The sequence below is a fragment of the Ostrinia nubilalis genome, chromosome 12, assembly GCF_963855985.1.
Source record: "Ostrinia nubilalis chromosome 12, ilOstNubi1.1, whole genome shotgun sequence".
Taxonomy (NCBI): Eukaryota; Metazoa; Arthropoda; class Insecta; order Lepidoptera; family Crambidae; genus Ostrinia; species Ostrinia nubilalis.
The window spans coordinates 7,460,749-7,473,539 of NC_087099.1; the positions used below are offsets into that span (position 1 = coordinate 7,460,749).

At 37.7% G+C, this 12,791-nt stretch overlaps 1 protein-coding gene across 2 annotated transcripts in view; it reads left to right on the forward strand.

Annotated features, from left to right (window-relative positions):
- Positions 1-12,791, forward strand: part of LOC135076870 (autophagy-related protein 16-1) — a 190,936-nt gene that overhangs the window by 149,759 nt on the left and 28,386 nt on the right. For both annotated transcript variants that reach the window (XM_063971345.1, XM_063971346.1), the window contains 2 exons: positions 9,024-9,144; positions 10,355-10,534. In XM_063971345.1, coding sequence (XP_063827415.1) covers positions 9,024-9,144; positions 10,355-10,534 — 301 coding nt within the window. The remainder of the gene's footprint in view (positions 1-9,023; positions 9,145-10,354; positions 10,535-12,791) is intronic.

Sequence of the window (12,791 nt, forward strand, 5' to 3'; positions counted from 1 at the left end):
CATTAATTTTTCAGGTATTCTTCTTCGAAATAAGTAAAATAGTGGTTTGAAATCAATTTCCGCCGCGCACGGTTTGATGTTGATCGCAATTCGCCATTGTAACGCTACTCAGCATAGCTGTGTTATCGTAGATTGGATAAGTCGCCCTTGGGGCATATTGTCGTCAAACGGTATTATTGTGTTAAGCTTGCATGAAACAATCATTCCAGCTTAAGACAACACCGACCTCCTTGGAACAAACAGCGGTGAAGTATTCTAATTTAAATATAATAAGCTTTGAATAATTCTGTTCCGTTTACCACGCTGCTTGACTGCTCTATGATTGTGAAACTCGGTAACAAATTGACATGCTTACAGGTATTATGTGCATTATACATTCTTAACTCTTTAAGCGTAAAGCTAATTGCTATTGAAAGATAGACGTCCGTTATGTCCATGTAATAGCCGTAGCTGACGATCAAGCACCACTCTACTAATACTTATGTAATTCAAAAGCATCTAATGCGCTACTTAACGTGCAACGTATGCATACAATGTCGCCCCGCCGCGTTCGCCAGCCAGCAGTAATACAGCGCGCCCCCGCGGCGACCACTCGTTGATTGCATCAGGTTGTCGCTCCTCATAGTGCGCGCCGCCATGATTTAGCCCACCTGTCTTTGTTTATGCGCCGCGATAAAACCCACCAGGAAGTAACCAGAAACGCCCAGATCAACAACGTGTCTAGAACTCTAGGGAACAAACGCATAATTGGACCTCTAATTACAAAAACAATGCAGGCGCCACGCATCTCCTATGCGAACAGCATTTCAATAAACGCAACTTCTTCCACGGAAATGAATGAAAATTATAAGCCTATGAAAAGCAAGTTACAACCGCCTCGTTGATATAATGGTGACTATAAATCAAAACTGATACGACATCGTGTGCATACATGCAACAGTTGCATCAAGATGCACTCACTGAGAAATTTGCGTCTTGTTACATCATTAATAAGTAATAAAACGTAATCAGTATAAAAAATCTGTTTTTAATTTCTCATCTCAGATTTTTGACGATATCGTTTAGCAGCAGTTATTATAAATTTTGCTTGAAATGTTTGCAAACATTATAGTCGTAAACATGGAGAGTAATTAGAAGTTTATTTACAAATCAATTTATTAAATGAAATGTTTTGGTCCGAAATATGAAACGAAATCGTTAATTTTATTTTCTGGCGCTTACAAAAAGTTTTTAAATTAGCTCTAAACAAGTTATAAAACATGAAATCGCCACATAAAATGTAACTTTATAATGTGGTGTACATCTTTTTCAATGTTATTTTTAACTTCGTTTTAGCTGCTGTTTATACGAGTATTATACGCTTTATGTACCTAGAATATGAATAATTGGATCGAGTTAATTTGCCGCCGTAACGGCCGTGTTAGCTAAATCGAAGGCTCATTTAGGTATTTATTTATCGAATAAAAAAGGGATCGCTCTATTATCTCACTTAGTCGATTCGGTTCTCATATAAATAACCTTTATGTACATGCTTTCCACGAACGCTTTCATTTTCACCGCGCTTCTCATGTCATCAAATTAAGAGAGATTTACTGTAACTCATGGAGTCTCGTGCACGCTGACCCATAGTCTTCTGATGGAAAGTGCTGATAGACGCTACGTTTCAAGAATCATAATCTTTTCACTCTCACCTCGGTTGACAAGTCATTTTAATCGCTTGACACTTTCTGTAGTTCCACGCTCTACCTCTCTGTAGCACGCTAACAAAATGCAAAACGTAACGGAGTTTACGGTAAACTCAATTAATGAAATCATTTGTTAATCTGCAAACGATAAGCCAATATGGCGATGGTAGATCTGAGCGTATATTTCGTATACAATGTTCAATTTTGTAGGCAAAGTAATAAGTTGTGTATTTCTCCAGAAGGCTTCGTAGTTTGAATCGCTAATGAGGGGAGCGCAATTCAAATCGACTGATTTATAAGGAGTGAGCCATTTTGCGCGGCTCACGTACGATATTTATACATTCAACGGCCACTCGGATATTCAAATTCATAGCTTTCAGATAAGTGTAACGAATCGATGTTGCGCGGATCAGCGGCATTGTTTTAGATGGTAATACATGACTATTTGTTACTCCTTGAACTGTGCAGTCCAGGAATAAATAAAAGAAGCAAAATTACAACAGTAAACACGTATCACAATACCGATTTTGATAGCACTCAGATATAGTCTTGTTTTCAGGAACTTAGAACTCTACCTACATAGCAGCCCTCTACATACACGCACGTGTATGTCTTTGGAAAATCTTCATGATTTTCCCAATTTTAATGAACTAAGCAAATTCTGAAACTATTGACTAACATACACATTCGAATTAGGTACCTATTTAAATTTGAGGCATTTAGTGTATGGAAATGATTTCAATGCTACAAATAACCAACCCCCACTGAATTACTCCAACTAATAACGGAGATAATTGTCTAACGATATGAACCATTGTTCAATTAGCATGGCTAATTCTATTATGTATTGTCGTCTCGATCCAATGAATCGTACAATTTATTAGGCTCCCTTGCATTGGAAAGCTATTCGCGAGAGAGCGGCGGCATCGTCCCGTATTAGCTCGTTAAGTCGGCGGGCCTTGTCCGGATGATATCGCCTAACCCCCTCAATTAGTGTGGCCCTGCTATCGCGCGGTCACCGCCGGCGCGTCCCGCCGAAAGCGGAGTACACTACCCGCGCTCCGCACTCGTGACGGGACGAACCAACCAAATCACTGTAGGTACTTACCTACTCTTAATTAGCCCTTATACTATAAATTTCAATAGCGATAATAAGGTCCCGTTGCGCGCGCACTGGGAACACCGTGAATTAAATTTAATTAATTCCTCCTCTCCGCTTAGACAGGACCCAACTTTATGAGTTTGCGTTATGCCCGTAATCCGGGTCCAGTCGCACAGGCGTCCGCGTGCAATAAAATGCCTTGATGCGATTAACCACCTCATTCATCTCCTGCTTTACCAACCGACAAATGTTTTAAACCTTTGAAAAATCCAGATGCCATTTGTCAAGTCAGAATTAACTTTTTTCAAGTTGAATTTAATTCAAGCACCGTTCTCTGGTAAGAATTCAGAACCGAAACATGCGACACGTGGTAGAATGTATACGTGCCAAAATTGAATTCGTGCAATTACTGTAATGACTGTTAATGGTTGGATGTGGGCAGCGAGTAGCGGGTGGAACGGTACACGCGCGAGTTGTCGTTAGGCGGGCGGAAAAACGCGGCTGATCGCCATGCGGTACTCCGATATTGGGCCGGACGAGTGCAGAGCGCTGTTCGCTGCGCTATGCGTCCTGGCCTTTGTTTATGTTACTGTTTCCAGTACGTAAATGGAATGAAACTTGCTGACCGCCGCCCGATAACGGAGCGTTTTGTCTGTAATTAAGAGCAGCGAGAGCGGGTCAGCCGTCCGCGCGCGCATTACCACCGAGTTATGGAGACATTTTGAGCGTGCCCGGATTGTTTAACTACAAGCCTGTCATGTTATGCATAAACTCGTGTTATAAATCTGCTAGGGCGACGTCATGGTTCCAGTGAGAATGTTTGTTAATTATAACTAATAGACTGCCTGTACCGAACGAGATTCATGGCTTTTCTAATTCGTATTGGCAGGCATATGGTTCTGTTGTGATTTAACTATATTGATGTTTAAAATATCTTATCATCACAAAACCGATTTTGCTGAGTTGTTAACTTGTTCACAAAAGCTCTACCTGCCATTTAAGGCGATTAGAGTCCTCAATGACCTTGGGCGTTTGACCTTCACGCCGCGCGAAACACCCGCGCACCCCGCACGAAAACTCCGATTTGACACCGATCAAAATTACACGGGCATAGGTAGATACAGAATAGAAGCTCTTTTTTCATGACATTACTGCCTATTATTTTAAACTTTAATTGATGAATCTTGATATCGGTGTCACTTAACTCAGGCGTAAAGGTATTTTTTAAATTTTTAAATTAAATATTTTTTTCGTAAATTTTCTAATGTTTTTGTCGGTTCAGCCGACATGTAATATGTAGGTAACTTCGGGTGGAATCTTGCAAGCTGAATTTGTTAGACCAACTTCCTGACGACAACTGTAGGTATTGGAACACATAGTAGTATTGTCTATGGTTTAAAAAAGCAAATGTTTCTTCTTTTGTCTATTGTCATTCTCTTTGTGTCACTTATGAAGAATAAACTGAAAATGACAATCTCGTCTTTTTATTAGAAATCCTTCAACAACTAATTGAGTTAAAATTTTGGATATAGCTACATGTAATTCGGATGACAATGCAATATTGTGATGACATGGAGTCGATCTGATGATAGAACTGGAATGCCAGTGGCCAAATAGCAACTCCTCCTCCTCCTCCGGGATTAAACGATTCCATCGAGTTTAGGCTCGTTTGATTTGTATTTATTTATTTATATAAATATAAGTAAGTAATATTAAGTAAGTAAGCTACTTTAAAAATCACGAGTACCTACCTACTTCAATTCTCAAAGGCAAACAGGGTCTGATGATGGAGCTGGAATGTGGCCGTAGGAATAGGCTAGTTTCTTTAAAAAAAACACTTTTAGTCCGTTAATTACACTATCAAAAAATATTGGACACGGGATATTTTTATTTGTCAACAAACAAGTAATTACGAAGTTATGATGCGATGAAATTCCGCGTGATGTCACAAATCGCAACAATTTTAAGCACGCCTTAACGTCATGTGCCTCTTCTGAACTTTGGCGCGCTTTATCTCTTTAAATTTTCATAAGTTTAAAAAAGTGAAAAATACATTTAAAGTATTTTTTTGGTAAGTTGACCGACGGACTAATTCAAACTCTTGCTTTACCCAGGAAACATCCCTATTCTTCGAAATTATTACGAGCTACATAACGAAAAATCTTTGCTACTACGTCGCAGCAAATTCCGCATCATAAATAAAAAAATAAATTAAAAGAAAAAACATTTTTTTAAACAAGTTTTTGTATGCTAGGTAATAATTTTAGTTTCATGACATGCTCCTAAAATTCATCATCTTATAAGAGGATTTCAGTTTTTATCGACGAAACTTTTTAATTATTATAGCCTATAGGTACGTTTCATGGTTAGGTAATTTAGGGAAGTTTATTTGCATTTAACATGAAAAATATGGTATCAATGTACTGTGTACCTATGCACCTTCAGTGGCAACAACAAGGTCTATTGAGTACCTATAGTCTACTAAAGGCATGAAATAAATTAATTTTCACCAAAAATTAAAACCAACTCCAAAACGAATCACCAAAAATAAAACCGACTCCAAAAAACCTACACTAAAAAGTAGAAAAATAATTACTAATTACCTACTTATTTATTAGGACGAATTATTAATATTTATGTAGGTATACCATGATTGATACTTCTGGAGTCGGTGCCAAGATTATGAAACATGCAAAGTTTGCCTGCACCGACTCCAAAAGTATCAATCATGGTATACCTACATAAATATTAATAATTCGTCCTAATAAATAAGTAGGTAATTAGTAATTATTTTTCTACTTTTTAGTGTAGGTTTTTTGGAGTCGGTTTTATTTTTTTTTATAAAATTTTACTTATTTCTTGCTTTTTAGTTAACTAATTATTACCTTGATGTTACCACTGAAGGTAGGCAGTACATTGAGACCAAAAAAAATTGGTTCATAATCGGCGGAGATATTGCGTATAAAAAAGTTCATCCCCAATTTTCCACCCTTGGGGGTGAAATATTTTCTTCAAATACGCATGAAACCACCCTTTTAATAATACCTATTCAACAAAAAAATAATCGTTCAAATTGGTTTATAATCGGCGGAGATATTGCGTATAAAAAAGTTCATCCCCAATTTTCCAACCCTGGGGGTTGTTTTTTTTATTATTAAATTTAAATGGGACCACCCTTGAGGTATTACCTATACGCCGAAAAAAGATTTGTTCAAATCGGTTCATAATTGGCGGAGTTATCGCGTAACAAACATAGAAAAAAAAAAAAAAAAAAAAAAAAAAAAAAAACATACGGGTCGAATTGAGAACCTCCTCCTTTTTTGAAGTCGGTTGAAAAGGTAGGCTGTCACCGACTCCGAACATATCAATCATGATATACGGGCATTTGTAATCAGTATCCACATTTTTTAATAAGCTCTATAGAACAATTTATCAATATCACTTTATCTTATTTTTTTAACTGCAGTATTTTCGCGAAGAAACATATTGAAAATCTAATTCTAAATGGCCCATTTGCGCCAAGCCTAAGTATGAAAAATATAAATTGTTTTCTTCACGTAAATCGATTAAGTTACTGATTCTGACTCGCTCTTAATATGGTTACTGATTGCAAAGGCCTAGTAAATAACGGAATATATTTTCAACTTTTCCCTAACTAGTGCCGTTTTTTTTTGGAGTCGATTTTTTTATACTAATAGATTCTATTTAGGTAGATAATAGCGTCCGAGCATGCCTTAATTCAATCGTATCGTCTGACTGAACGTGCTCTATGAACAACTCTGACATAAAAACTATTGTCAACCAAAAACTAGGTTGCACCATCTTATTGTAAATTTGACAAAGGTCAAAAATCTGTCAAACTCCATACAAAAAAACACCGGTTATCGCCAAAGCTACGGTCAAAGTTAGGTCACGTCAGGTGGTGCAACTCAGCCAAAGAAAAAATTCATTTTGATCGCTAATGTCAGTTTGCAGCGAGTGACACAACCTCCCCGTCTGAAGGCCAGCGGCCGACTGCCGCCCGCACCCCGCGAAGGCCCCCTCAACAGCAAAACGTTCGGAATTTATCAAAAGTAAAATTTATGAATGAAAGTAATGTTCGATTGAAAAACGCAACGTGTCATTTAAAGATTAAAGAATTCCTAATCTATTCGTGTAAAAATCTTTTAAATTAACATAGCCGTTTTGGAGGAGTAGGGAATTTAAGTAAAAAATCGATGTCCCGTATTTATTTTTTTAATCCAAAACAAAGAGACGTAGCGAAAATTCAAACGTCACAAATGTAGTCCTTGAACTGTTGTATAACATATATTTTTTTCAACTATTTCTGTCCAGCAGTAAAAGAGGAGTAGGCTTTACAAAATGCCCATTTGACGCGGATTGAGGACTCTAATCGCCTTAAGTAAGTGACATTTGTCGGAGAAATCTCGACACGTATTTGATTTAGTGAGACTTTAATGTGTTCTGTTACTCCAGTACTTACCTGAATCCTATCTAGCGTCATGCAAAACCCATAACGTCGGTAAATGACCCCATTGTAAGTCTAATATGGCCCTCACTGCACTTCACTCTATTATTGTGGCACTTTTCCCTCAGGCCAATGAATTGTTTGAAAAGGCGGAGCGCTTTGGTTGACGGCCATTTCAGTACGTGTATTGCCTCGGAATGGTTTTTACGAGCTTTCTTATAAATCTCATCAGAACTCGGCAAATAGACTAGATCGCCTTATAAGTTCATTGGTTCTTTCGGTTCGCATCAGGCTGCTCATTACGCAGTGGCTCTGGAAAATTATACGAGCGCTATCGCTCTATTGTATCTCGGTTACACTGTTGGGATTGGCCGCGATCCTTTTGTTTTTAGTCGTGTTTCTGTTTCAAATATTCAATTTAATTGTTTTTTGCCTACTTAAATAATTATGTTGTGAGATAATTTTGCAAGCTAATTATTAGACAATCTAAATGCAAATAAGTTGCGGCGATTTGGTTCGTGAGCGTTCGAGCGGTCGGCCGCCGAGTGAAGCTGTTAGGATCACGAGGCTATAAAGCGAAGACAATAATCGTTGTCGGTGGCTCGCAGCCGGTAGCGCCGTGTAAATGGCTCGAACGATACACGGTAGCTGCTGCCCACCGCTTCGCCGACTAACTTTGCCACAGTTTTTATACTCACACAACGCCTTTTTGAAAATTCACACCTTTTTAAAATATTCGCATGACAACCGACCGGTTTATTTTGAGTTCGCTCGTGTCCGTGTAAACAAAGGCACAATAGTTTAACAGAATATGAATCATACATGATTCATTAGACAGGTTATATGTAGTACGCTGGCAATGTTAAGACTAAAGTTGGAGTCAATATGCGATACAGTAAACATTATTCCAACTCTCAGGATGTGGTTCTAGAAAATGCTATTACCTTTCCATATCTAGATCTAGTTTAAGTCATAGACAATTGGTGTATAATGTCCGGTTCACAGTACTCGTATTATATTGATACCTGTCTGGCCCGGTCCCGGCTGCGCATGAGTGCGTTTATGATTTAAAATTAGATTTATGGCCAATAAAGCGCTCGAACTCGGTGGGCATTTCTCCAACTCTCTTGCAGTCAATCACCATTATTAATATCACTGTCCGGCTAATCTTAAAATTACGACTGCGGGATAAAAAAAAGGGTAATGACGTATCGGTACTTGAAGGAAGTAGGAATAATTTCGTGAACTGCAAAAGCAATTTGTAATGTTCACTTTAAAAAAATATAATTATTTTTGTTTTCGTCCTTGCATTCCAAGGAGTTATAAAATCTTACAAGTAGATAAACTAGTTTTTGCCCGCGACGGTGCGTGCGTGTATTTCCCCAGATCATATAGGGATATACAAACAAATTAACGTCAGCGCCCCCGCACATTTGTCACTAGTCGGTGGCACGAGCTCATACATTTATTATGGTGTCATGTCGGTGGCTAAGTTATTTCGTGCGATAAGCAATAAATGTATGAAACCCGCTTCATCAAAATGTTAAAGAGACTGAATCTTCATCAACAAATCTATGTGTCGATAGACAACAACATAGGATGTTATATTATTACAACTACATAGGACGCCGCAATTTTTAGCACGGTGTGCTTACGTGTGTACGTTTATGTTGAATACGTGAATACCAATTTACACAAACAGTATCAATTTTCCCGTCGTTAATTCTTTTTGTTCAATAAAATATTTTTAATTGTATTGTTGTTTCAGCACACATTAACGGGCCACAGTGGGAAAGTGATGGCCGCCAAGTTCCTCGGGGAGCACACTAAAGTCATCACCGGCAGTCACGACCGGACCCTAAAAGTGTGGGACCTGCGGAGTAAAACGTGTAAGTTGCAGCGCAATAAACGCACTCACTTTACTACCCACATCCAAATATTCTAATTGAATAGCAAATACAGTAATATACGCCTCTTTAATTTGAAACCGATACCGCTCTTACCGAGCTTTCAATCGCTGTATTTAAACGCTCGTCCGGCCACACACGTTTCTAAAACTACACCTTAACGACCTGTTTTAAAGTCCAATTCAGTTAGTAATTTAGAGCAAAACTTGTTATCTTTCCAATACGGCTGTTAACCAACAAAACCACAGCTTATTTCTTACTATAATAAAACGGCAAAGGCCCTGCAGACTGATAGAAATTATTGATAGTAATCGAATTAGTGCCATTATCGTTACTTGCTAGTACGCAATATCGGGTTCATTACAGAACTGGGAAGCTACCACCACGGAAGTTTAATTCCATAATTACAAAAAAAAAAATCATGCTTAATGGTATCATGTTATCTTCTACATTTTAATAGTTTTACTACACTTTATTATAGCTACGTATGATAAAATTGTTGTTACGAGTAAGTAGCAGAAAAAAATGCTTAATGCTTTTTGTATAAATAGTATCATGGTTAAATGAACAAACTGGAGAATCCAAATACATATATTACTTACTATATTTTTATTTTGGGTATTGTTACCTATGTATAAAAAAATATTAATTTGCGGGTGCAGCTACTGATAACCATCAGTACTTATAAGAAAAACTAATTGTTACATTTTATAGCCAGCTTGAAATAATTGAAAATAGACGTTAAACTTTTAACGACCATATTAATAGGGCTGGCATGTGACTTGTCAGTGGCAACTGCTCTTTAAAGGCGAGCACACACTATCAATGGAGTCATCTCTCGAGTTTTAATTATGACACCTGATAACATCTGACTATGAAAGCGCGCTCTGTATTTATAGAAATAACAGGTAACTACGTCATCTTGTAAAGGTGTCTATTTGTTTAACTACCTTCTGCTTGCTGCTTTACCCGAGAAGTTTGATATTAATGGCGAAACTTCAATTATTTTTCTAGGTGCCCTTAACATCAGATAAAATCGGTATTGCCGTTTCGGAAATTAGCTAGAACGAACAGTATACAACAGAACATAATATGCTGCTATTTTCTTATTGTTTGTTTATTGACAGATTATTTATTTAGTATTTTTAAAGATGGTGGTACTATTTTTATTAACGATTCATAACTTTAACAGGTACAGAAACAAAATTCGCTGGATCGTCTTGCAACGACCTGGTGACGTCAGACGGCGCGGGGTCTACCATCATATCAGGGCACTTCGACAAGACGATACGATTCTGGGACATTCGGACAGAGAACTCTGCCAACCACATCCTGCTGCAAGGCAGGGTGACGTCACTAGATCTCAGTAGAGGTAATTATACAGTTTTCAGACACATTTTCAGCGTCTCGAGGACAATACCACAGTAAGTAATGAACAGAGTTCAGATGAGACTGTCATAGGCTGAAATAATGATGATGCATGATCTTATTGAGTACCTAAATCCTATCATGAAACATGATCGATTCGCTACCTCCGTAAGTAGGTAAGATACAAACAAAGGTAGCTAAAATCTTTGGAGAGAAATAATTTAGCGTACCTAATTTTTCATGATTCCTATACATTATGTAGGTACCTATAGTTTAATGAAACTATCAAAATCGAATTTATGGGGATGTTATTAAATTCTTTTGTAGGGGCTTAAATTTTATTATCGATTTGCTTGATTTTCTTCGATATTCTGCTTGTGTGTTTTAAAATCTTATGCAATTAATTGTTTTAGTCTTAAGTTATTCCACGCTATAAGGTCACTCGTAAAAAATCTCCAATCAATCATCGTTCTCACACCTTACTTATTTAAAAGTTATGACTGGTTTAACAATTATAATCATTATTTTTACCTCATATATAAGTAACATAAATTTATAAACCATGAAGCAAAGTAATTATTACCGATCTCTGCACGTAGCTTTACGCTAAGTGGCCAAGATGGACATTAAGTTCCCAGCAAGGGAAGATAGAGTTTGTAAATTACGCCGTCGCGGAAGGATTTCTAAAATGTTTTCTTCAACAATGTCCTCGGAATCACCTTTTTAGTCTGTGAACGAGTTCCTAACTCGCATAAAAGCTTTGAGCTGGAACCGCCTATCTCACTTAAACACAATGTAATGACAATCAATTTTAAGGTACTTAATTGCAAATTTAGCTGCATTGTTGGCCACGGGGCGGCCATCAAGTATTAGATAATCTAGCCCTGCGGTCGCTAGTTGACAGCTTCGGTACTAAGCAAACAGTTATAAGGTAGTGCAGGCGTAATAATTTCTTTAACGTGGAGAGCAATGATAGGAGGTAATTGAATACATGGTGTATTAGTACCGGTATTCGTGTCAGTCGGCAACGTGACGAGTTGGTCTGGTGGCCGTTTCCGTTACCCGCGCGTCTCGATCGAACCCTTTTTTGTTGGTAACGGTCTGCATGGCTCACGAAACTCAAAGATTGATACCTTCAATCAATCGGTGTGTCGGGACGTCGTATCGACGGAAACTGATTAAATCACGTCGATTTCGTCACCGGGCAAATGAATAGGGAGACGGTTCACAGTTACCGATCATGGCCGCTCCAGATATATCAATACAGTCCATCAACTTTGTTAGTTGGGTGAAATGGAGATCGCGTACATCACACGCCCTAGATTCCATTCTAAATGGTCAATGCAATACTGTATCTGTTTAAAAGTAAAATGATGGTCACTTTCAAAAAGTTTAATTTGTTATCTACCTACATACCTAGTTTTATGTGCAATAAACTTTTGAATAAATAAAGTTCGGATCATCCCCTTAACTAGAAGATATTTCTTACCAAGAATGAAATGCAGTCTTTAATTACACGTAATGTCGTATGACAGGTCGCTGTCGAAACAGACTGCTCGCTTATCTAAAGCTATCCTTATCTTGCACTTAAAATGTTGGAACTATGCATCTAGATTTTGATATCCAACAGCTTTATCCATTTCCTGCTCTTTAATTGCGTTAGCTAATCACATACGCTGCATTATAAAAGGAAATGCATCGGTAAGATTACTTTGCCTCTCGCTGATTTGAATGAAGGGAAAATTACGACCGTGCCAATCAGTTAGCAACTTTGACCAAAACTATAGTAGTTTTCACACCGAATCGACTATTATTATACTCTATTCATTAAGAAAATGTATGTTAATTAAACATTATCGCAAGTTCATCAGCCATAAACTATAAATAAACACATAAGTCTAAGGAAGGTGTTAACAAGTTTAACCACTGAAGAGTTATTAAATATTCATTATTGTTATAAAAATACATGGCATCCCATAATTTGCAGGAGATCTTAGACGCGAAGGTCTTAAAGCTCAATTCATCGTCAGTTTTCACACCACTGCGTTACAAGTTCGATTAAACGTGTCGGGACTCGGACTGCAATCGGCTTACGACTTCAAATCTCGACAGCATCGTCAAGACCATAATCATTCCGTTGTTTGCACGCGATTAATGCCTTATGACCGCACATTGTCTATCCATTTAATTTAATTTAATTTAATACAATATCCCGTTCCGTTTAACCTTATATTGTCCATTTTATGCGACCTATCGTAAGG